Source organism: Mobula birostris, chromosome 8 (genome assembly GCF_030028105.1).
Source record: "Mobula birostris isolate sMobBir1 chromosome 8, sMobBir1.hap1, whole genome shotgun sequence".
NCBI classification, from domain to species: Eukaryota; Metazoa; Chordata; class Chondrichthyes; order Myliobatiformes; family Myliobatidae; genus Mobula; species Mobula birostris.
Window position 1 is genome coordinate 137655183 of NC_092377.1, and position 25954 is coordinate 137681136.

Genomic DNA, 25954 nt, shown 5'->3' on the forward strand with positions numbered 1-25954 from the left:
GGATATCAGTATATAGTTGCTAAACTCCCACTGTTACATGTCAGTAATTTACATTTTAAGTGATTCAGTCAGATCGATTTAGGACGTAAGCACCCATATATCGTAGCTGCTTAAATGAATCAGTGTAAGTTCCTAATATGGAGAAAGTTTCCACTTCTGTCTCCCTCCCTTCAGGGTAATTATCCTAACTCTTCTTGCCTGTGATCCACCCAATCTCCTTGCAGTCATGTTTAAAATAACAAGCTCTTCTTTTTACAAGTGCTACACATGCCCTTACACGTCCTCCCTTATCACCATACAGGGCCCCAAACAGTCCTTCCAGGTGAGGCAACACTTCACCTGTGAGTCGGCTGGGGTGATATACTGCGTCCGGTGCTCCCGATGTGGGCTTTTATATATTGGCGAGACCCAACGCAGACTGGGAGACCGCTCTGCTGAACATCTACGCTCTGTCCGCCAGAGAAAGCAGGATCTCCCAGTAGCTACACATTTTAATTCCACATCCCATTCCCATTCTGACATGCCTATCCACGGCCTCCTCTACTGTAAAGATGAAGCCCCACTCAGGTTGGAGGAACAACACCTTATATTCCGTCTGGGTAGCCTCCAACCTGATGGCATGAACATCGACTTCTCTAACTTCCACTAATGACCCACCTCCCCCTCGTACCCCATCTGTTACTTATTTTTATACACACATTCTTTCTCTCACTCTCCTTTTTCTCCCTCTGTCCCTCTGAATATACCCCTTGCCCATCCTCTGGGTCCCCCCGCCCTTGTCCTTCTTCCCGGACCTCCTGTCCCATAATCCTCTCGTATCCCTTTTGCCAATCACCTGTCCAGCTCTTGGCTCCATCCCTCCCCCTCCTGTCTTCTCCTATCATTTTGGATCTCCCCCTCCCCCTCCCACTTTCAAATCTCTTACTCACTCTTCCTTCAGTTAGTCCTGACGAAGGGTCTTGGCCTGAAACGTCGACTGCACCTCTTCCTAGAGATGCTGCCTGGCCTGCTGCGTTCACCAGCAACTTTTATGTGTGTTGCTTGAATTTCCAGCATCTGCAGAATTCCTGTTGTTTGAGCTCTTCTTTTTAATGTATTGACTTTTGAATTGATTCAAAAGATCCATGTTCTTGTTTGTCGTCTCATTACACGACTAGAGATCCCCACTTGACTGTCCTCATGGATACAGGCCAGGTTTGAAAGCTGGACCTTTCTTTTATCTCTGCTGTGCCCCGTGTCTTACCTTTCTGCATTATTGCTCAGGAGGGACAAACTCAGACACAGTGGAAATGAAGGATCATAGCTGCTGAGGGGAGGAATGGATCAGATAGGGAGACTGATTGCAAAGAGGGTTCTTGACAGGAGACAGACCAGATATCTGAGTGGGGTTTAAAAGCAGGCAGCACTCTTGGGTGGCAGGGTAGCATAGTGGTTAGCGTAGCAGTATTACATTGCCAGTGATACGGGTTCAATTCTGCGACTGTTCTGGAAGGTGTTCATGCGTTCTTTCTGTAACCGTGTGGACTTCCTCCTGGTGCTCTGGTTTCCTCCCACATTTCAAAGAATTATGAGTTCGTAGGTTAATCACACACATAGGTGTAATTGGTTCATTGGGCTGTTAGCACCTGCTACCTCTATATAAAAAGCTATCTACTGAATAGTAACATCGAACATAGAACAGTACTGGTCCTTCAGCCCACAATGTTGTGTCAACCCATTAATCTGATGACTGGAGATAGAATGAGGAAAGACCATATGATCACCTAGGACCAATCATATTGTTAATTATAGATTGAACGGACCAATCAAATGCCCAGAGAAGAAACCACAAAGTTCAATATATTCACCAAAGTTGATATTTTATTTAGCAAAATTCATTTGCAAAGCATTTTTGCAATCTATCTTCACTGGGTATGAAACACGGTCTTCAGACAACTTAATATGTCGGAATAAAAATAAGATAATACAAAGTAATATTTTAGATATACTAGGAAAAGAGAAATACAACCCATAACAAGTTTATGCCTGAGCATCTACCAGATTATTACTCAGGGCAATGAAGATAAAGTAAGCACACCCAAGTTATATTGTCCTGAACCATGAGTGCCTCTAAAACCACTCACAAAATTAGTTTATATATTTCATTATGTATTCTGCACCTTATGTTGCTGGTACTATCATGGGGTTCTGATAACAGTGGTAAAAAAAAGTCTCTTTTAATTATATAGGGCAACAAAATTCAAAGAGAGCAAATTATAGAGTAGGAAATATACTTGTACAAATTGGCTAAGACCTTGTATTTGAAATCCAGCTTGTTAGATGAAGGCAGTTGTTGCACAGCAAGGAGCAAGTTGGGTAAAGAATAAAACAAGACCAAACATGCCAAAGTTGCACATCTTTAATCTTGAGTATTTCCACTTTTCCAGCCTTACAAAGGAAGAAGATTGATGGATGAGCATGATCTTGCGCACATTGGATGCACAATTCCCCATTTATCAAACTGAGTTTCCATGGACATAGGAGTTAAGAAAACAGGCGAGGTGCCAGAAGACTGGAGTATAGCTGATGCGTGTCTTTATTTAAGGAGGGCACCAGGGAACCTTTCTTCAGAAAGCTATTGGAAGGGATTCTGAGAGACAGAATTTATTTGAATTCGGGAAGACCAGGACTGATCAGGAACAATCAGTTGGGCTTTGTGTGTGAGAAATTTTTCCTTATGAATCTGACTGAGCTGTTTGAAGAGGTGGCCAAGTGGAATAACATGAGCAGGGTGATAGACATTGGCTACGTGGACTTCAGCAAGGCCTCTGATGAGGTCGTGTACACGTAAGCTGGTCTGGATGGATCCCAGGTGAGCTAGCCTACTAAGATACTAAATAGGTTTGGTGCAAAGAGTCAAGGGGTGGTGGTGGAGAGGGGTTTCTCCGATTGGAGGCTTGTGACCACTGGTGTGCTGCAGGAATTGCCGCTGGGTCCACTGTTGCCATATCTATTAAGTTGGTGGCTTACTGGACAACGAAGAAAGTTGTCAAAGGATGCAACAATGTAGAAAGTAGCAGATGGAATTTAACTCAGACAAGTGCAAAGCAATGCATTTCCGGAAGGTTACCCAGGCTAGGATCTGCACAGTGAATGGCAGGGCCCTGCAGAGCACAGTTGAACAGAGGCTGAGGGGTACACACAATGACAATGATGTCTGGCATGCTTGCCTTCATTGATTGAGGCATTAAATACGAGAGCTGGTACATGGTGTTATGGCTAAACAAAACGTTGAAGAAGAAAGGAGAAGAAAGCCCTTAATTCCGAGTGGAGTCATTGGGACGCCGTCATGACGGTGTTTTTTTAGCAGGCTTTCTTATTTTTACAGCCGAGTTGCTAGCTCGACGCTCAACTCAGCGTGGATGGAAAGCGTGCAAGGGAGCCGGCTGGATTCGAACTCGGGAGCCTTCGCTTCAAAGTCCGGCGCTGATGCCGCTACGCCACCAGCCGGCTAAACAAAACGTTGGCTAAGCCATATTGTGTGCACTTCCGGTTGCCGCATTATAAGTGCGGACAAGCTAGAGAGGACGCAGAAAATATTCACAAGAGTGTTGCTTGGATTGAAGGACCTGAGTTATACTGAGAGCTTGGGTAGTATGTGATTGGACTACTACAATGCAAAGTCTCTTCCAAGGATGCCTACCCTGAAGAATTTAAATCAGCCTGATGAAGGGTCACGGCCCAAAATATCTTTCCATTGATGCTACCTGGCCCACTGAGTTCCTCCAGCATGTGTTGCTTGGGCAGCTTTTCCTGGAGCAAAGAAGGCTGAGAGGTAGCATGAAAGAGAGGCATATAAAATTGTGAGACACAAGTAGGGTAGGGCTGACTAAAAGTAGAGGGCATAGGTTTAGAGTGAGAGGGAAGAGGTTTAATAGGGATCTGAGGGGAACTATTTCACACAAAGAACAGTTGGTCTCTGGAATGAGCTGCCAGAGGAGGTGGTGCAGGCAGGGAACAGTCAGAAAATTTAAAGTCATCTGGGCAGATTCTTGAAAGAGCAGAACTCAGAGGGATACGGAATTAAAGCAGGCAAATAGGATTAGTATAGATAGGCACAACACGGTGGGCCAAAGTATCCGTATCTATGCTGTAGAACCCTATAGATCTATGACTCTATTACAATGAAGTACAAGCAAAACTAGAGGTTGGTTATGTATACAGGTATCAAGTGGGAGATCTGTATTAAAGATAATATTTATAATCCATTGGTGTTTGCTGAAAATATCAAATGCACTGTCGATTGTAATATTAAAAAAATCTCTATTGCATAACTAAACAGAGGCAACCTAGTCACTCTTGCTGTTGCTATCTTTTACAATAGCTATGGTAATAAGCATTTGTGCTGTATAGTAAGTGGCCATGACAATTGTGTTCTGACATGGCACGGGAAAACACAGCAGGTTTATAGCCAATGTCAGGTCTGATACCATAAAGAACCAGGCTCCTATTGCACCAGCCAGCTTCGCCAGGGACAGCTGGTGATGGAACAAGACCTCCGCATTGGCTCGCCAAGTCATGACTCCAATCAGACTGCAGTAGAGGCTGAGCAGCAGCAGGTCAAGTGCGGTGGAGCACCTGCTGAGAATGACCAAGGCCACAGCGACCGCAGCAGCAACTAAACCTCCTGCTCGAAGATTCAGGGTCTCGAATCCAAAGGCCCACGTGTAGGTACAGTGGGCTAAAGCAAACATTGCCGCACCTGTAGATAAAAAGAGACCAAGTTAGTAACGGTGGCTCTCTTCTTGCTGATAACCAACTTAACTTAGTTGATCTTGAAGCATCCAGCCCATTTCCATGACAGACGCAGTTTTCATTGACTTACTTGCTGACTTAAACAGAAAAGAATAAAGCAAGGCAAAATGTAAGTTAATGTGGCCTGAAGGAAGGAAAAGGGAAGAGGCCCCAGTTCGCAATCAGTGTAATGTTTGGCTTGTTTCACTGCGTTGTCATAGATAGGGGGAGGAGTGGATGATACCCCAGAAGTATTCAGACTGCCTATTGCCTTTCACTGTGGGGACACATGTGGAAACGGTTGTTTGTATGAGGTACTGGATCTTCAAAGGACCTTTCTCTGGGCAGCCTGAGCAATGCTCTAGCCTGTGGGAAAAGTTACCCATGGGGAGCCAATCCAGATTTGTCACTATTCACACTTCCTTGTGATATGAATGAAGGGATTTTGGGTTAGTGCCATCTCTTAGCAATACTCCAGCAACCAGTCTCCTGCCCATGTCCCCTGTAACCTGATCTCTCTTGCAGAATCACACTCTAAGCTGGTTCTTCCCGCACGCACGTACACCGGTACCAAAATCCAGTTTCCATGAACCTATCAGCCAGCACATAGAGTCAAAGAAAAGTACAGCACAGAAAAAGGCACTTCAGCCCGTCTAGTCCATGCCGAACCATTTAAACTGCCTACTCCCGTCGATCTGCACCGGGACCGTAGCCCTCCATACCCCTACTATCTACGTACCTATCCAAACTTTTCTTAAAGGTTGGAATCGAGCTCTCGTGCTGGCAGCTCATTCCACATGCTCATGACCCTCTGAGTGAAGAAGTTTCCCCTCACGTTCCCCTTAAGCTTTTCACCTTTCACCCTTAACCCATGACCTCTGGTTGTAGTGCCACCCAACCTCAGTGGAAAAAGCCTGCTTTCATTTACCCTGTCAATACCGCTCATCATTTTGTATACCTCCATCAAATCTCCTCCCAATCTTCCATATTCAAAGGAATGAAGATTCAAAGATACAAAGAACATTTGTTGCATATACAACCTTGAGATTTGCTTGCTTACAGGCAGTTGCAAAGCAAGAAACCCAAAAAAACCCACTTAAAAAAAATAAAGACCAACCCCCAACGCACACAGAGAAAGAGAAAAAAAAACAAATCAAGCAAAGAATAGAAGCAAGCAACAACATTCCAAATGAAACGAGCCCTTATACAAATCCCCAGAGCAGCCTGGAGTAGGCCCAAAGATTCAGTATTCAGTCTGCCATATTAGCGGGGCAAATCGCTGCAAAGTTCGCAGACAGGGAGCACAGCAGCCGGAGGCAGTATCATAGACTTAGCGTCGTGGAGAGAGAAGCTCCCAGACTATCTGTGCCAGCGTTTAAATTGTCCGAACGGAGGATCATACTCACATTAGGATCCAAGCCCCACTGCACCGAATCGCTAGATTCCACTGCCAAAGAAGCCATTCTTGACCTCTCCAAGTTGGCCCAGTGCCCAGAGTGATCCAACCTCACCTGACTCTCAACACCATGCCTTTCCAGTCTACCTGAGCCGGCGTTTAGATTGTCTAAACAGCAAATTGTACCTTGCATTCAGATCCAGGCCTAGAGCATGCTGCCCAACGATTCGCTTCAGGCCTAGATTTCACCGCCGAAGAAGCCATTCTCGACCTCTCCAAATTGGCTTGGCATTTAGAGCAATCCACCCTCTCACCTGGGTTAGCTGCATGGGCATTGGAATTCCTGTCTTGTCTTCTCCTCTCCAGATCGTTCACTCCAACCAGCATGGATCCAGCTCCAAGCGCGCCAGTTTTGCAGTGTACCAGCAGGGTACCTGCAAATTCATTGTGCCTTCGCTCGCCTCTTCATTGTTTGTGGTGATAGGTTACCACAATTTACTTCAAAAAAATTTGTTATTAGTAATGTTTTTAATCAAATTCCTTTGCTTTCGAATGACCAGTAAGCTGTCACACGCCTTCTGTAGTAACATCTTAAACCAGAACCTGCTCAACCTTTCCTAATAACTCAGGTCCTCCAGCCCCGACAACATCCTTGTAATTTTCCTCTGTACTCTTTCAATCTTATTTACATCTTTCCTGAAGGTAGGTGACCAAAACTGCACACAGTACATCAAATTAGGCCTCATCAACACCTTATACAACTTCAACATAACTTCCTATCTCCTGTACTCAATACATTGATTTATGAAGGCCAGTGTGCCAAAAGCCTTCTTTACAACTATCTCTACCTGTGATGCCACTTTCAACAAATTATAGACCTGCATTGACAGATCCCTTTGTTCTACCGCACTCCTCAGTAACCTGCCATTCACTGAGTATGACCTAACCTGGTTGGTCCTAATGAAGTGCAACGCCTCACACTTGTCTGCATTGCATTCCATCTGCCATTTTTCAGGCCATTTTTCCAGCTGATGCAGAGCTCGCTGCAAGATATGATAGCCCTTCTCGATGACCACTACACCCCCAATCTTGGTGTCATCTGCAAATCTGCTGACACACATTATCATCCAGATCATTGATATAGATGACAAACAACAATAGACCGGAACCGACCCCTGCGACACTCCACTAGTCACAGGCCTCCAGTCAGACAGGCAACCATCTATTACCTCTCTCTGGCTTCTCCCACAAAGCCGATTTCTAATCCAAATTACAACCTCATCTTGAACACCCAGTGACTGAACCTTCGGGGCACTGATCATGAGGATAGCCAGAGGCTTTTCCCCGGGGCTGAAACGGCTAACACAAGGGGGCATAGTTTTAAGGTGCTTGGAAGTAGGTACCGAGGGGATGTCAGGGGTGAATTTCTCATCCAGAGAGTGGTGGGTGCGTGGAATGCACTGCTGGAAGTGGTAGTGGAAGTGGACACAATATGGTCTTTTAAGAGCCTCTTAGAAAGGTACATGGAGCTTAGAAAAATAGAGGGCTCTACAGTAAGTTACATGGTCAGCAAAATATTGTGGGCTGAAGGCCCTGTAATGTGCTGTAAATTTCTATGTTCTATGTTCTTGACCAACCTCCCATGCAGGACCTCATCAAATAACTGGAGCGTCCATATAGACAACATCCACTGCCTTGTCTTCATCCACTCTGCTGGTAACTTCCTGAAAAAAACTCTGTAAGATTGTTAGACATGACTGACCACACTATCCTTAATCAGTCCATAGCTATCCATAATACATAATACATACACAAACCCTTATGTATCCGGTCCCTTCCAATAACTTTCCCATAACTGATGTCGGACTCACCAGCCTATAGTTTCCTGGATTATGGTTAGAGCCTTTCTTAAACAGCGGAATAACATTGGGTATCCTCCAATACTCTGGTACCTCTCCTACCCTCGGGATGATTTAAATAACTCCTCTACGACCCTGGCAATTTCTGCACTTGCCTCCCACAGGGTTTGAGGGAACACCTTGTCGGGCCCTGGGGATTTATCCACCCTGATTTGCCTCTGGACAGCAAAAAACCTCCTCCTCTGTAATCTGTGCAGGGTCCATGAACTTGATGCCGCTTTGCCTCACTTCTATAGAGTCTGTGTCCGTCACCTGGGTGTATACTGATGCAAAAAAGTTATTTAAGATCTCCCCCATCTATTTTGACTCCACACAAAGATTACCATTCTGATCTTCCAGAAGACCAATTTTGTCCCTTGCAATCCTTTTGCTCTTAACGTGTCTGTATAATCCCTTAGAATTTTCCTTCAGCTTGTCTGCTAGAGCAACTTTATGCCTTCTTTTATCCCTCCTGATTTCCTTAAGTGTTCTCTTGCATTTTTTACACTCCATAAGGAGCCTATTTGTTCCTATCTGCCTATAACTGCTATGCATCTCATTTTTCCCTTAACCAGGTCCTCAATATCAATTGAAACGAAGGTTCCCTACATTTGTTATCTTTACCCTTTATTCTGACAGGCACATACAAGCTTTGTACTCTCAAAATTTCACTTTTGAAGGCCCCTCCCACGCCGACTTGTCAGGTATACCTTTGCCAGAAAACAGCCTGTCCCAATCCACATTTGCCAGATCATTTCTGATACCATCAAAATTGGCCTTTCTCCAATTTAGAATCTCAACCTGCAGACCAGACCTATCTTTTTACATATTTACTTTAAAGCTAATGACGTTGTAGCCACTAATAACAGGGAGCTCCCCTACACAAATTTCTGTCACCTGCCCTGCCTCACCTGCCCTGCCTCACCTGCCCTGCCTTATTCCTTAATAGCAAAACAAGTATCGCACACTCTCTCGTTGGGACTTCTACGTACTGGTTAAGGAAACTTTTGGAACACATTTGACAAACTCTAACCCATCTAGTCCTTTGACAGTATGTCAATATGTGGAAAGTTAAAATCACCTCATGTTTCTTGCAACAGTCTGCGATCTCTCTACAAATTTGTTCCTCTGAATCCCTCACACTGTTGGGTGGTCTCTAATATAGCCCCATTAACATGGTCATGCTTTTCTTATTTTTCAGTTCCAGCCATAATGCATCACTAGATGAGTTCTCCGGTGTGTCCTGATGGAGCGCTGCTATGACATTTTCCCTGAGTAGCGACATCACCCCTCCTCCTGCCCTGTCACGTCTAAAACCATGGAACCCCGGAATACTGAGCTACCAGTCCTGACCCTCCTGAAACCAAGTCTCACTAATGGCTACAATATCACAATTCCAGGTGTTGATCCATGCCTTGAGCTCAAATGCCTTTCCAACAATACTTCTTGCATTGAAATATACGCAGCTCAGGACCCTGGTTGCACCATGCTCAACCTTTTGATTCCCGACTTTGTCTGAGGTCTTACCAACACCTGTCTCCACAACCTCTCCCAGTAACTGTTCTGGCACTCTGGTTCCCCCAACCCACAACTCTAGTTTAAACCCCAGTATGCATCTTAGGGAAGTAGGAAGAAACCACAGCGTTTGAGGGAATCCCAGGCAGTCACAGGGAGAACGTGCAATCTCCACACTGTCAGAACTGGAGGTCATGACTGAATCTGGTGCCATAAATATTTGATGGGACACAACTCAAATAGAGCGGCATTGGTTCCAAGACAGAACATTATTCTATATTCTTCAGAGCTTTATTTTCAAATTGATTCCTGCTCCATGACAGATGGAGTTCATCCCGGAAAAGTGTGAAGCAATACACTTTGGAAGATCAAACTTAAAAGGCAGAGTACAGAGTCAATGGCAGGATTCTTAGAAGAGTGGTGGAACAGAGTAATCTTGGTGTCTATGACCATAGATCTCCCAAAGTTGCTGCACAACCTGATAGTGTGTTGGCCTTCATAAGTCAGGGAGAGTGAGTTCAAAATCCATGAGGTAATATTGCAACTTTATAAAACTCCAGTTAGACCACAATTGGATTATTGTGTTCAATTCTGGTGGGCTCAATAGAGGAAGGATATGGAAGCTTTAGAAAGGGTGATTTGCCTGGATTAGAGAACATGTATATTGAGGGACGGCTGAGCAAGCTGGTGCTTTTCCTTCTGGAGCGAAGGACAATGAGAGGAACTCGAGATCTATAAAACGATAAGAGGCATCAATAGAGTAGACTGCCGGTACCTTTTTTCCCCAGGGCAGAAATCGTGATAACAAAAGGGAATAATTTTAATGTGATTGAAGGGGATGTCAGAGGAAGTTTTTTTTTTACATAGAGTACATGCATGGAACGCACTGCCTGGGATGGCAGAAACATTGGGATCATTTAAGACATAAGAAAAATGAAGGGCTGTCTGGGAGGGGGGCATTAGATTGAACTTGGAGTAGGTTAAAAGGTCAGCACAACATCATAGCCGTGTTGTTTGTGTTCTGTGTTTATATCCTACTTTCAAGTGTAGCTGGAAGGATGGAGCAATCCCTCGACATGCAGCAAAATTTCCTGGTTAGCAGGGGTAGACACAAGCAGTTCATCACAAGCAAAGCCCACCCCACCGTTGAATACACTTACACGGAGCAATGCCACAAGAAAGTAACATCGGACCCCCCCACCATCCAGGTCATTCCCTCTTCTGACTGCTACCATCCGGCAGGTTGAAGAACAGTTATCATCCTACAAGCATCAGGCTCCTGAACTGGTGTGCATAACTTCACTTGCTTCGACTCTGAACTGACTGCATGACCTACACACTCACTTTCAAGGACTCGTGTTCTCAGTATTATTTTTTATTTGCATAACTTGTCTTCCTTTGCATTTTGCTTTTTGTTTATGTTTTTTTTTTGAAAATTCTGTTGTATTTTTTCTTGTGAATGCCTGCAAGTAAATGAATCTCGTGTTAATAAATGGTAACAAATACAGTACTGTGCAAAAGTTTTAGGCACACATATGTAGCTACGGGTGCCTAAGACCTTTGCACAGTGCTGTATATGTTACAAAGGGTCTCGGCCTGAAACGTCGACTGCACCTCTTCCTAGAGATGCTGCCTGGCCTGCTGCGTTCACCAGCAACTTTAATGTGTGTCACCATTTATTACCATGAGATTCAGTACTGTATGTACTTTGATAATAAATTTACTTTCAACTTTTGCTCCCGATGTGAAGGCAAGTTGCCCGGGGTCCCAGGTCAAGTGTTGCCAATTAAGGACACACAGGTATATACAACCACAATGTTACAATATTCACATTCTGTCCCCGAATTTCAGAATATTACACTTACCTCCGATGAAAATCCAACGATTCTGCTCGACCAGAAGCAAGTCGCCCATTGTTGAAAAGAAGAGGCCCGCAAGTACCTTCTGAACTCTGTGGTGATGATATATGAATTCTTTTCCGTAATTCAGAATAAGAACGCACAAACAGGTGACTGGCAAGACTTTGCTCAGTCCTTTCACCCAGAGAGGAATCGAAGAGTCCTGGCTGATGACTATGTAGATGCAGGCAGTTATGAAGAAAGGGACCAACATTCGCATCTCGTTGTTAATCTGCCAGCCAAGAAATCAGCAAATGACTAACTGCAATATAATGCATTCTTCTCATAACACCACACAACCCCTAGAACCATTAACACTCATTTTAGTGCCTATTTGAAATCCTTGATGTTTCAAAATCAAGTACAGGCTTCCCCCGCTATCCAAAGGTAGAGCGTTCCTATGAAACCATTCGTAAGACGAAATGGTGGAAAGCGAAGAAGCAATTACCATTAATTTATATGGGAAAAAATTTTGAGCATTCCCAGACCCAAAAAATAACCTACCAAATAGCACGTAAAACCTCAAATAACACTAACATATAGTAAAAGCAGGAATGATATGATAACTACACAGCCTATATAAAGTAGAAATAATGTATGTACAGTGTATATCAGAATCAGGAAGATTGGGCCAAAACCGATCTGTAGAAAAAAATCAGCACGTACACGCATGCTCACACACCTGCCCGCGCAAGGCTTCATGGTCATGGTAGTCTTTCTCAGGGTAAACACAAGTTTAAAGCGAGCGTCTTTTTTCGTAAAAGCGAAAATCCTCTTTCGGTTAGCGAAAACAGGTACTAATGTAAGTCTTTCGTAAGAGCGAAGTTGTATAAAGCGAACGTTCAGAAAGCAGGGGACACCTGTATATTTAGATAACATTGTTGCCCCTGAAGCTGCCAAAAGCTTAATTTTCTGGGAAACCTGACGCTTATTCTTGCTTTTCACTTCTTTATTCTCTGAAATGTTTGTTCACCCATCTCATTCCTTGTTATCAATAACACATAATATGCTAAAAAAAAAACTGATAAAACCACAGGTCTTTTGTCCCTAATTTACTACCTCTTACCCTAAATCTATAACCCCTAGTTTTGGATTCCACGAACCTGGAGAAAAGACTGTTACCATCTTAACTATGCTTCTCAGAACTTTAAACCATTCTGTAAAACCACCCCTCATTCTCCTTTGTTCAGAGAATAAAGATCTAGCCTGGCTAACCTCTCCCTGTAACCCAGACCCTCTAATAATAACAATAACATTATCTATAGAACACTTATGATGTAGTTTAAAGAGCTTTACAACAGGATAAATGCACAAATATCAAAACATAAACATGAATATAAAAGACTTAAAGATGTTAGTTAAAAAGCAAGGTTAAATAAATAATTTTTGAGTTGGCCTAGAAGTGTCAACTGAGTCTGCATGCTTTATAGTTTTTCGGTGTTGAATTCCAGTTTAGGAGAATAGTTCAAAAAAAGGTGAATTGCCAATTATCTATTTAAATTTAGGAGACCTAAGAGCTTGAGCAGGAAAAAGATTCTGTTATGTACTCCGGTCCCAGACCACTGAGAGCTTGAAAGGCAAGTAAGAGAACTTTAAAATCAGTTCTAAAAGATACAGGAAGCCACTGCAAAGTAGCTACCACAGGAATGATAAATTCCCTCATCCTGGTTTTGGTTAAAAGTCTATTAGCATTCTGAGTGAGTTGAAGTTTGTCAATAGGTTGCTTTGCAAGGCCAGTAAAAAGTGCATTGCAGTAATCTAGTCCATTTTATATAAAGGCGTGATTTAGTTTTTCAGCATCATTACGTGACCGAAATGAATGTCCCTTTGCAATATTTCTCAAGTGTAGAAATGCTGCTCCAGTCACTTTCTTTATGAGGGATTTAAAAAGTCAAATCACCCAGACTAGTTACTTCTGATTTTATGAAGGGAGCCAAGCTCCTCAAGTTTATCAAGTTGACTCTAGATCTGACAGCATCCTTACAATTTTTTTCTGCACTCTTACCAGTTTAACCATGTCTTACCTATAACAAGTAACCAAAACCGTACACAGTACTCCATCGTTTGCGGAGAGGGAGATCACGCATTGAGTTAGGGGCAGTTCCCTGCATGCCACTTTTAAAAAGCGAGCGAGCCCATCACGACTTATTGAGCAAGTAGGAAATCATGCAATTCCTTGTGGGTCTTACACGCCAGTTTTAAAAAGCGAGCAGGACTGGTCGCTACTTGGAGACAGTTCCTCGTGAATTTTACGCACCAGTTTTAAAAAAGCCAGCGAGCCCATTACGACTTGTCTACAGAGCGGGAGATTACATGGGTCAGTAGTAAATTAGCAAGGACCAGTAAAAAGATGGGAGGTGTAAGCCAAGCAGCCATTGTGCGAGCAGACAGTGTTAGAGAGCTCAGGCTTTGGCTCGACAGACTTGGACCAGAACAGTCATAGGCTAGACTTAAAGTTTGAGAATTAATGGTACAACAAGGGTGGACAGGATGGTAGTTCAGACTGGAGAATGCTCCTCCTATGAGATACGAGATTTCAGGCTACCTAAATGTAGTCAACAGGGAGATGACCTATCAGCACACAGCAACAACAGCCAGGCCAGTAGCACTGTGGGCAGGCCTTAGAACCAGCAGGGAAGGGTAAAGTCAGGCAGGACGACAGTGAGAGGAGATTTGATAGTTAGGGGTCGGACAGCAGATGATCTTGCAGTTAGATATTGGCAGGTATGACATTGTGGGCATCACTGAGTTGTGGCTGAAGGAAGATTATAGCTGGGAGCTTACTATCCTTGTATCAAAAGGACAGACAGGTAGGCAGAGAGAGCGGGGTGGCTCTGTTGGTAAAAAATGAAATCAAATCATTAGAAAAAGGTGACATAGGATCGGAAGATGGAGAACCCTTGTGGGTAGAGCTAAGAAACTGTAAGGGTAAAAAGACCCTGGTGGGAGCTATATACAGGCCTCCAAATAGTAGCCAGGATGAGGAATATAAATTACAACAGGAGGTAGAAAAGGCATGTAAAAAGGGCTAATGTTGTGATAGTCAAGGGGGATTTCAATATGCAGGTAGATTGGGAAAATCAAGGAAAGATATAGAAGCTTCAGAGAGGGTGAAGAGGAGATTTACCAGAATGCTGCCTGGATTAGAGAACATGTCTTTTGCAGAAAGGTGAGTGAGCTAGGGTTTTTCTCTTTGGAGCGAAGGAGGGTGAGAAGTGACTTGATAGAGGTGTATATGATGACAAAACGCATAGACAGAGTGAACAGCCAATGTTTTTCCCAGGGCGGAAATGCTTAATATGAGAAGGAATAACTTTAAGGTGACTGGGTAAGATGCATAGGGGAGATGTCAGAAGTAGTGTTTTTATACAGAGAGTGTGACACCCGCCAGATGTGGTAGTAGAGGCAGATACATTAAAAAGATTTAAGAGACTCTTAGACTCTAGGAGACACAAGAATGAAAGAAAAATGGAGGGTTACATGGGAGGCAAGTGTTAGATTGATCTTGGAATAGGTTAAAAGGCTGGCAGAACATTGTGGGCAGAAGGGCCTGTGTTGTATTGTTCTATGTTCTACTTTAAGGTAGCTGACCACCACCTTCTCAAGGGTAAACAAGGACATTCAGATCCTTAAAGTTAACATTAATGGTGGAAGTTCTCAATAAATATCAAGGTTTGTCATGCGCAAACCCTCAACTTGTGACCCATTGCTGCTGTGGAGCTCAGGTTTGTGGGTACACACAGCCCAGGGCAGATCCTGGGAACACGGAGCCCCAGAAGATGGGCTCCCTTGGAGCCATCTCCCAAGAACTTGCTGTGGATCAGGGCGCAGGTCACATAGTACTTACAATCTAGCATTAGAAGACACTAGACACTAGAATACTACAGCACAGTACAGGCCCTTTGGCCCTCGATGTTGTGCCAACTCATATATTCCTTAAAAAAAGTACTAAACCCACACTACCCTGTAACCCTCTATTTTTCTTTCATCCATGTGCCTATCCAAGAGGCTGTTAAATACCCCTAATGTTTTAGCCTCCACCACCATCCCTGGCAAGGCATTCCAGGCACCCACAACCCTCTGTGTAAAAAACTTACCCCTGATGTCTCCCCTAAACTTTCCTCCCTTAACTTTGTACATATGCTCTCTGGTGTTTGCTATTCGTGCCCTGGGAAACAGGTACTGGCTATCCACCCTATCTATGCCTCTCAAAATCTTGCAGACCTCTATCAAGACCCCTCTCATACTTCTACGTGCCAAAGAGAAAAGTCCCAGCTCTGCTAGCCTTGCCTCATAAGAGTTGTTTTCCAATCCAGGCAACATCCTGGTAAATCTCCTCTGCACCCTCTCCATAGCTTCCACATCCTTCTTATAATGAGGAGACCAGAACTGAACACAATACCCTAAGTGTGGTCTCCCAGAGATTTGTAGAGTTGCAACATGACCCCTCTACTCTTGAACTCAATCCCCCCAATTAATGAAGCCTAGCATCCCACAGGTCTTCTTAACTATCCTATCAAGCTGTGCAGCGACCTTGCGGGATGTATGGATTTTGAACCTCAAGGTCCCTCTGTTCATCCACACTCGACCATTAACCCTGTACTCAGCCTTCTGGTTTGTCCTTCCAAAATGCATCACCTCATACTTATCCCGATGTGAAGAGTACAGGAGGAGATTTAATGCTTTTACAATGCAGCAAACAGCACCCCCCCACAATGATCTCTTAAAGCAAGGGGATCACAATTTTGTGATTTTGATTGACTTCCAATCAGGAATTAGCGCAATGCACAGCAGATGAACATGTCACAAGTCCAATTATTAAGCACTTGGCCTCACTGCCAATAATTCTGTGGCCAAGGGGAATGTCTGAACTCAAAAATACCATTCTAAATATTATATATATATACACACTCACCTTGGCTTATACGTATATAGATCACCTACATAGGCACAACATGAAACAGAATGTGTTAGGTGCATGCCATGCCAACACTCTGCACCAAATTACTAACGCATATAAATATATTTGATGAATAAAGTTGATCCTTGATCCTTGATCTGATGGATTACAGTGCACAAATGCTATGCTCACTATGTAACGCAAGAGATTTTAAAATCCTTGCTCACCGCAGGTGAGGTGTCAGATGACTGGAAGACAGCAGGGCTAAGGGAGGAAAATACAGGCCAGTGAGTCCGACAGCAGTGGCTGGGAATTTCATGGAAAAAGTGCCGAGCAACAGGATTAATGTGTGTTGTTTTGTGACTAGAAGCCTGGGCCCAGAGAGAGACCGTGGGGTTCAGTGCCAGGATCCTTACTCCTCATTACATACACCGGTGATTTGAATATGATTTGATATTCTCCAGTGCGTTCAACACCATCCGCCCTGCTCTGCTGGGGGAGAAGCTGACAGCGATGCAGGTGGATGCTTCCTTGGTATCATGGATTCTTGATTACCTAACTGGCAGACCACAGTACATGTGCTTGCAACAGTGTGTGTCCGACAGCGTGATCAGCAGCACTGGGGCTCCACAGGGGACTGTCTTGTCTCCCTTTCTCTTCACCATTTACACCTCAGACTTCAACTACTGCACAGAGTCTTGTCATCTTCAGAAGTTTTCGGATGACTCTACCATAGTTGGATGCATCAGCAAGGGAGATAAGGCTGAGTACAGGGCTACGGTAGGAAACTTTGTCACATGATGTGAGCAGAATTATCTGCAGCTTAATGTGAAAAAGACTAAGGAGCTGGTGGTAGACCTGAGGAGAGCTAAGGTACCGGTGACCCCTATTTCCATCCAGGGGGTCAGAGTGGACAAGGTGGAGGATTACAAATACCTGGGGATACAAATTGACAATAAACTGGACTGGTCAAAGAACACTGAGGCTGTCTACAAGAAGGGTCAGAGCCGTCTCTATTTCCTGAGGAGACTGAGGTCCTTTAACATCTGCCGGATGATGCTGAGGATGTTCTATGAGCCTGTGGTGGCCAGTGCTATCATGTTTGCTGTTGTGTGCTGGGGCAGCAGGCTGAGGGTAGCAGACACCAACAGAATCAACAAACTCATTCGTAAGGCCAGTGATGTTGTGGGGATGGAACTGGACTCTCTCACGGCGGTGTCTGAAAAGAGGATGCTGTCTAAGTTGCATGCCATCTTGGTCAATGTCTCCCATCCACTACATAATGTACTGGGTGGGCTCAGGAGAGTACATTCAGCCAGAGACTCATTCCACCGAGATGCAGCACTGAGCGTCATAGGAAGTCATTCCTGCCTGTGGCCATCAAACTTTACAACTCCTCCCTTGGAGGGTCAGACACCCTGAGCCAATAGGCTGGTCCTGGACTTATTTCATAATTTACTGGCATAATTTACATATTACTATTTAACTATTTATGGTTCTATTTGTTCAAGAGTCTGATGGATGAGGTGTAGTAACTGTTCCTGAACCTGTTGGTGCAAGTCCTGAGGCTCCTGTAGCTTCTACCTGATGGCAGCAGCGAGAAAAGAGCATGCTTCAGGTGGTGAGGATCTTTGATGATGGATGCTGCTTTCTCTACGGTAAAGTTTCATGTAGATGTGCTCAATGGTTGGGAGAGCTTTACCCTTGATGTACTGGCCTGGATCCACTACCTTTTGTAGGATTTTCCACCCAAAGGTATTGGTGTTCCCATACCAGGCCATAATGCAGTCAGTCAGCACACTGTCCACCATATATCTATCGAAGTTTGCCATTGTTTTTGATGACATGCTGAATCTCCACAGACTCCTGAGGCACTGACGTGCTTTCTTTGCAATTATATTTATATGATGGGCCCAGGACAGATCCTCCGAGATGGTAACACCCATGAATTTGAAGGTACCGACCTTCTCCACCTCTGTTCCTCCAATGATTAATTATTGACATTGAGTGAGATGTTGTTGTTGTTACACCACTCAGCCAAATTTTCAACCTCCCTCCTGCATCATCCTCCTCCCTGATGTTAGTAACGAGAAGACGGCATGTCCCGATAGTGGACATCATTCTTAATGACGGATCCTGCCTTCTTGGGGCACCACCTTTTGAAGATATGCCAGATGGCGGAGAGGCTTGTGCTCATGATGGAATGGCTGAGTATACAACCCTCTGCAGCCTCTTTTGATCAGTTGTTCAGATTAACAGAGGAATGGCAGATGAAAAGTGCAAAGTAATGCACCTTCAGCGTGACTAGTAAGGGTATTGCTTGCACAACGGATGGGAGGACCCGTGAGAGTATTGAGGAACAAAAGGACCTTGTTATACAAGTCGCAAACACGAGGAAATCTGCATAGAGATGCTGCCTGGCCTGCTGCATTCACCAGCAACTTTTATGTGTGTTGCTTGAATTTCCAGCATCTGCAGAATTCCTGTTGTTTACACATAAAAGTTGCTGGTGAACGCAGCAGGCCAGGCAACACCTATAGGAAGAGGTAAAGTCTATTGTTCTCAAAAAGTGGCAGCATAGTTAGACAAGTTGGTGAAGACAATATTAGGGATACTTGTCACTATTACCTGGACCTTAGAATAAGTGAGCGAGAAGATTTACATAGAACACAGAACAGTATGGCAGGGTACCTGCCCTTCAGCCCGTGCTGGTGTGCTGAACTTTAACCTATTCCAAGATCAATCTAATGCTTCCTTCCAAGATTTTTCTTTCATTTTTCTTTCATCCATGTGCCTATCTGAGTCTCTTATTGTATCCGTCTCTACCACCACCCCTGCTAGTACATTCCATGCACCCATCACTCTGTGTAAAAATCCAACTCTGATATTCACCCTAAAATTTTCTCCAGTCCCATTAAAATTATGTCCCCTCATATTAGGTACTTTCATTCTGGGGAAAAAGATGCTGGCTGTCCACTCTATCTATGCCCCTTATCATCTTATACCCCTCTCATCCTCCTTCGCTCCAAAGAGAAAAGCCTTCCTTCACTCAACCTATCCTCATAAGACATGCTCTGTAGTCTAGGCAGCATCCTGGTAAACCTCCTCTGCACCCTCTCTAAAGCTTCCTCATCCTTCCTATAATAAGGCAACCAGAATTCAACACAATACTCCAAGTGGACTAACCAGGTTTATAGAGCTGCAACACTACCTCATAGCTTTTGAACACAGCCTCCAGACTAATGAAGGCTAACACACTACATGCCTTCCTTAGCACCCTATCAACTTGCATGACAACTTTGACAGATCTATGGACATGCACCACAGATTTCTCTGTTCATCCGCACTGTGGAGAATCCTGCCATTAACCCTGTACTTTGCCTTCAAGTTTGATCTTCAAGAGTGTGTGATTTCACCACACTTATCTGGAGATGGAAGTCTATCTGCCACTTCTCAGCCTAGCTCTGCATCCTATCAATATCCCGTCATAACCTGTGGCTAACTTGTACTCTATCCACAACACCACCAACCTTAGTGTCATCTGCAAACCTACTAAGCCACCTTCCCACTTCCTGAACCAAGGCATTTATTTAAAAAAAAGTCACACAGTAAGGGGTCCCAGAATCGATCCCTGCACAACTCCAGTGGACTCTGATGTCCAGGCAGAATATATTCCATCTACTACCACCCCTTGCCTTCTGTGGACTTTATGCATCCAAATTTCCCTGGATCTCATGCCTTCTGACTTTCTGATTGAGCCTCCCGTGTCAAACACCTTACTAAAATCTATATACACTACACCCACTGCTCTATCTATCAATTTCTTTTATCACTTCCTCAAAGAATCCTGACCCGGATCTGGGCCGTACCCTCCAAATATCTGGACCTGCCTCTTGAGTTTTTTGCCCTACCTTACTTTCCATTTTTTATTTTCTATTTATGATTTATAATTTAAATTTTTAATATTTACTATCGATTTGTACTCCAGGGAGCAGGAAGCGCAGAATCAAATATCGCTGTGATGATTGTACGTTCTAGTATCAATCGTTTGGCAACAATAAAGTATATGTAGAGTATATATGTAAGAATTCAGTCATTGTAAGGCACGGTCTGGCCCTCACAAATCCATGCTGACCATCACTAATCAGACTATGCTTCTCCAAATGCTTGTAAATCCTGTCTCGAAGAATCCTCTCCAATAGTTCGTCTACCGCTGATGTCAGACTAACTGGTCAATAATTCCCAGGATTGTGCCTATTACCCTTCTTGAATAAAGGAATAACATTTGTTACCCTTCATTAATCTGGTAATACTCCTGTGGCCAGTGAGGTCACAAGGGTCATCGCCAAAGGTGCAGCAATCTCTTCCCTCACTTCCCACAGTAACCTGGGGTATATCCCCTCGGGCCCCACTGATTTATCTTTCCTAATGTTCCATCTTTCTCTTTCTAAATGTCAACATGTTCCAGCACATTAGCCCATTCTGTGTCGAAGTCCCTCTCACTGGCAAATACTGAAGCAAAGTATTCATTACGGACCCCACCTACTGTACCTCCTCTGGCCCCAGGCACTTTCCCTCATTCATCCCTGACTGATCCTACCGTCACTCCAGTCACCCTCACGTCTTCACGTACAAGACTAACGTAAAACTTTGTTAACCATCGGTTAGACCACAAATGGAGTACCAGGCACAGCTCTGAACACTGGGAGATCGGAAGGACATTAATTGTATTGGAGAGGCTGCAGAGTACACGAACCAGAACATTAGCAGGGATGGAGTGTTTCAGTTATGAGCAGAGACTGCAGAGGCTGGATTTGGAGTGGAGGAGGTCGGGGGAAGACCTGATAGAGGTATACAGCATTATGAGAGACATTGGTAGTGCAGACATTATCCAGAGCTAGAGAACACAGGTTTAGAAAAAGAGAAAAGGGTTCGATAGGGTTTCTGAGGAATGTATTGAACTTGGGAACTTGGGAAGGTAGGGAAAGGTCTTCTCACTACATTTAAGAGAAATCTAGATGAACATTTGAATCGACAAGGCATTGAAACTACTGATCTAGAGCTGGTGACTGAAATTAATATAGACAGGTACCTCACTATCTGAAGTCTGAAGAGCCTGCTTCTGTGCTATTTGTCTCTATGACCCTACAATTCCGGTCACTGCGTTACAGGAAGGACATCGAGGCTTTGGAGAGGGTGCAGAAGAGCTTGTCAGGCTCCTGCCTGGATTAGAGGGTGTGTGCTAAAACGAGAGGGCGGACAAACTTGGGTTACTTTCTCTGGAGTGGTGGAGGCTGAGAGGGAGATCTGACAGAAGGTTATAAAATTCAGAATCAGAATCAGGTCTAATATCACCGGTATATGCTGTGAAATTTGTTCACTTTGCAGTAGCTTTACAATGCAATACATGATAATATAGAAAAAAAAGGCAATTACAGTAAGTTTATATGTATATCAAATAGTTAAGTGAGTAGTGCAAAAACAGAGGTAGTGTTCAAGGGTTCAATGTCCATTTAGGAATTGGATGGCAGAGGGGAAGAAGCTGTTCCTGAATCACTGAGTGTGTGTCTTCAGGCTTCTGTACCTCCTTCCTGATGGTAACAGTGAGAAGAGGGCACCACTCCTTGTACACGTCTTCGATACTATGGAGGCTAGTGCCTGTGATGGAACAGACTAATTTTACAACTCTCTGCAGCAGCCCCCCCCACCCGCCACAGCGGACAGTGATGCACTCAGTCAGAACTTTCTCCACGTACATCTGTGGAGATTTTCGAGTGTTTTAGGTGAAGTACCAAATCTCCTCAAACTCCTAATGAAATATAGCCGCTGTCTATGCCTTCTTTATAGCAGCATCGATAGTGCCTGGAGTGGTGCTAGAGAGACAGATACATTAGGGACTTCTAAATAGGCACATGGACGTGAGGGAAATGGAGGGATATGGACATGGTGTAGGCATAAGGGATTAGTTTAGCTGGCTCTTTGATTACCAGTTTATTTGGTTCGGCACAACACTGTGGGCTGAACAGCTTGTTCCTGTGCTGAACCATTCTATGTTCTAAAAATTATTTTGAATTTTGATATGTTCCACTCCCACCTCAATCACTGCACAGCACTTCATTCATGTGGCTTGCTAATGAGAAATGAAAACAAAATGTAACTCCAGATCAGGGGTTCTTGATCTTTTTTCTGTCATGGACCCCTTTGTCAGTCTGGTCAAGTCTTTGGACTCTTTCTCAGAATAATCTATTTAAATATATAAAATAAAATCCATAGGATTACAAAGGAAACCAGTTATATTGAAATAGAGTTAACAAAATCTATTTTTAAAACCTAATTTGTGCTATATGTGTTTTATTAATGCTTTAAATAACAGGACTACACATTTCAAATACAGACAAATTAAAATTAAATTTTTATTTTTAAGAGTCATTTCAGCGTGAAGGCTGTTGTCGCTTAGCTTGAATAAGAACTTTAAACTGCGAGGTGGTCTTTGACAAAGCAACACGCAGGTCATGTTGGGCATCCAACTGCGGGGCTGTCTGCCCAGTAAATCACCAACTTAGTCGCACAAGCATCTGCAGACAGAAAGACTGCGATCACGTTTGATCTAGCACCTGGTTCTGTAACAATCGTAATTTCGAAGTCGTGGTGATATTTTGAGATATTTGTAACAACTGTAATGCGATAATGAAAACACTGCTAATACTACTGTGGTCTGTTGCCAACATTCATAAATGAAGGAAATGCTAAATTTCATTTAAAGCTTGGTGAAAATAAAGATGTACATTTTTTTCCTCATCCACGTTCCCAAAGCCCCTGGAATCCGTGGACCCCAGGTTAAGAACCCCTGCTCCAAAAGGGCAGAACTCACGATACATTTTTGCAAATACACAGGCGAACAGAAATAATGAATTCGCTAGCGTTCGTAATCAGTGAACTGAAAGAAAATTAATTCACAACTTGGCATCTGCCTACCAACAGTGATCCCATTCTGAGGGTGGATGATTATGCTGCTCGCTGCTGTTAGATTCCAATTTCTTTAGAAGCTGCACTGTCCAGGTCGCTTTTCCTCTCTCTGCTCTGCTTACCCAGAACATGGTGTGGTTGATATATATTTCGAGGAAAACAGTTTTAACATGCTTACTCAAATTAACCAATCCAATCACAAAAGAAACACCGAAACTAACAAAACTTGTTCCACCAGCTGACATTGAAAAGGGAGATCGATCTCCTCATGCGAATGAACGAATAGGGGGAGCAACGAATCACATGACCGAGTCTAGTCAGCTGCGATCGGGATCCCGCAGAGAGTGACGGTGGCCTGTAGAGGACACACGCCATAACCTGCTCTCAGGTACTGTGCATTGCATATTCGGGAAAGTTTCCAATACAAACAAAAACTCTGGCTGTTTCCTGAATACTTTAAGAAGATAAGCTGTGGTTTGAATTCAGCATGACTAGTTTACTGTTCCAACTCCAGTAAGAGGTGTTTATAGCACACATAATCTCATGTCCACCGTCCATGTGACATCTGTTAATGCTTATTATTCAGTCAAACACTTGACCTTTACTGCCAAGAAGAACAAGACCATTCGGTGCCCGGGAACACCACTACACGGCATAAGGCATAGGAGGAGAGTTAGGCCACTCAACCCATCGAGTCTGGCTTATTTTCCTTCTCAATCCAATTCCCCCCCCCCCTTTCCCCATAACGTTTGATGCCCTGAGTAATTCAGTACTTATCAACCTCTGCTTTGCGGATGAGACAAGGATAGGCGGAGGGGCAAGTAGTGCTGAGGAAACAGGGAATCTGCAGAAACGCTAAGACCGGTTAGGAGAATGAGCAACGAAAAGTGGCAGATGGAATACAGCGTCGGGATACAGTGTGTGGGGTTGTATCTGTGACCGTTTCACCAGTCCGTTCTGTGCTTTGCAGAGACTCTAGATAAGTTCTTCCTACCCCCCCCCCCCGATAGAACACGAAAACACGAAGCAAAACATGTTTCCCGGCACAGCATGTTACTTGTCAACTTCGGTGGGGAACGAGACATCCGTCTCTGAGAGTGTCCCTGACGAGGGAAAACACGCACAGTGTCGTTAGGCAAACATTGGGGTGGGGTGGTAGTGTATCATTACCACAGGACCAACAATCCAGGATCAACTCCTCTGCAAGGATTTCATCCGTGCTCCCCGTGACCGTGTGGATTCTTCCGGGTGTTCCGGTCTCCTCCCGCATTCCAAAGGCGCACGGGTTAGGGTTTGTGAGTTGTGGGGCTGCTGCGTTGGTGCAGGAAGCGCGGCTGCCCCCCGCCCTTCAGTCTTCACCCTGCTGAGGATCGGCACTGGCGCACCTCACGGGTGTGCGCTTCACCCACTGCCCTACTCTCCCTATACCCATGACCGTGTGGCTGGGCACGGCTCAAATGCCAGCTGTAAATGTGCCGACATTGTTGGCAGAATCTCAGATGGTAGCGGGAGCGCGTACAGGAGCGAGATATACCACAAGGTCGGCATTGATTTGCCACCTCATCAATCGTAGTACAACATAGAAACTGGGCCCTTCAGCCCATCAAGTCCTCCTTGCCCTTTTACACTCGTCCAAGTTTATGCTCCCACATTCGCTTCAACTTCCCCCAAATTCTGCCAATCGGCACAGATGCTGGACTTCTGGTTAGGAAGTCGAGGATGTAACAATGATAAACAGTTCACGTATTTCCGCTGCAGATAGACAATGCAGGGTAACGTTCACCCTTGATTAAGCCTCGATCAGATGCACGCACATGAGACTGAGTGCACTGTGCTGCCAGTGTGGGGCACTCTCAGGAAAGTGCCAGCTGCGGAGCCCAGTCCGTCCTGTTTAAGGACAGACTGAGCAGTGAGCACCACGGTGTGCTGGGACGTTGTCCACCCATCCCATTTCAAAATGTCCAATCCCTCCCCTTGGCGTTCTAATATTTTGCTCCTGACCCGCCCACTGGTTGCTCCGCCCCTCCCCTTAGAGAAAGCAGCCGGGGTGGGGGTGGGGTGGGGGTAGGGCTGAGGGTTGGGGTGGGGGGGGGGAATTGGAGGGGGTGACCTCTGGATTCACACAGCCAGAGATCAGGGCATTCTACTCAGACGGACTGGGAGAAGGAGTCTGAAGGCAGTGAGAGGACTTGAGCACTGCCATTACTTCCCACGCTGGATGCGCATTGTCCTGGCATAAGCGGGCACCATGCTCCTACCAGAGTGAGAGAGGGCAGTCAAGGCGAGAAGGAATCAATCGTTCTCAGTCAGGGTCAGTGTTAGACGATCCATAGTGAACAGCACAAACAAGATGCTGAAGGAACTCTGCAGGCCAGGCAGCATCTACGGAGAGGAATAAACAGTCGACGTTTTGGGCAAAGACCCTTCTGAAGGACTGATGAAGGATTTCCAGCATGTGAAGAATCTCTTGCGTTCATGAGGAGTCCTGATGAGTTAAGCAATTAAGCAGAGTTCCTTCATGATCGGAGGCCCCCTCTTTGAAAGGAGACGTGTCGAACATTACAGTGGACTTAAGTCACTTATATTGACCTACGTCGACCGCACTTTT

The 25954-nt window shown here is 44.5% G+C and overlaps 1 protein-coding gene across 1 annotated transcript; it reads right to left on the bottom strand.

The window, feature by feature from the left end:
- Positions 1 to 1840: 1840 nt before the first annotated feature.
- On the bottom strand, positions 1841 to 23621 carry LOC140201777 (lysoplasmalogenase TMEM86A-like). The gene is made up of 3 exons (XM_072266424.1): positions 23356 to 23621; positions 11448 to 11712; positions 1841 to 4741 (listed from the first exon to the last, which is right to left on the bottom strand). Exons 1-3 carry the CDS (start codon positions 23368 to 23370, stop codon positions 4329 to 4331), a joined length of 693 nt encoding a protein of 230 aa, XP_072122525.1. The 5' UTR covers positions 23371 to 23621; the 3' UTR covers positions 1841 to 4328.
- Between the last annotated feature and the right edge of the window lie 2333 nt (positions 23622 to 25954).

Bases quoted from the DNA above. Each gene is read 5' to 3' on its own strand.
- LOC140201777 (XM_072266424.1), bottom strand. The intron at 4,742-11,447 runs GTAAGTGTAATA...TTTTATCTACAG, and splicing joins TCGTTGGATTTTCATCGGAG to GTGCGGCAATGTTTGCTTTA.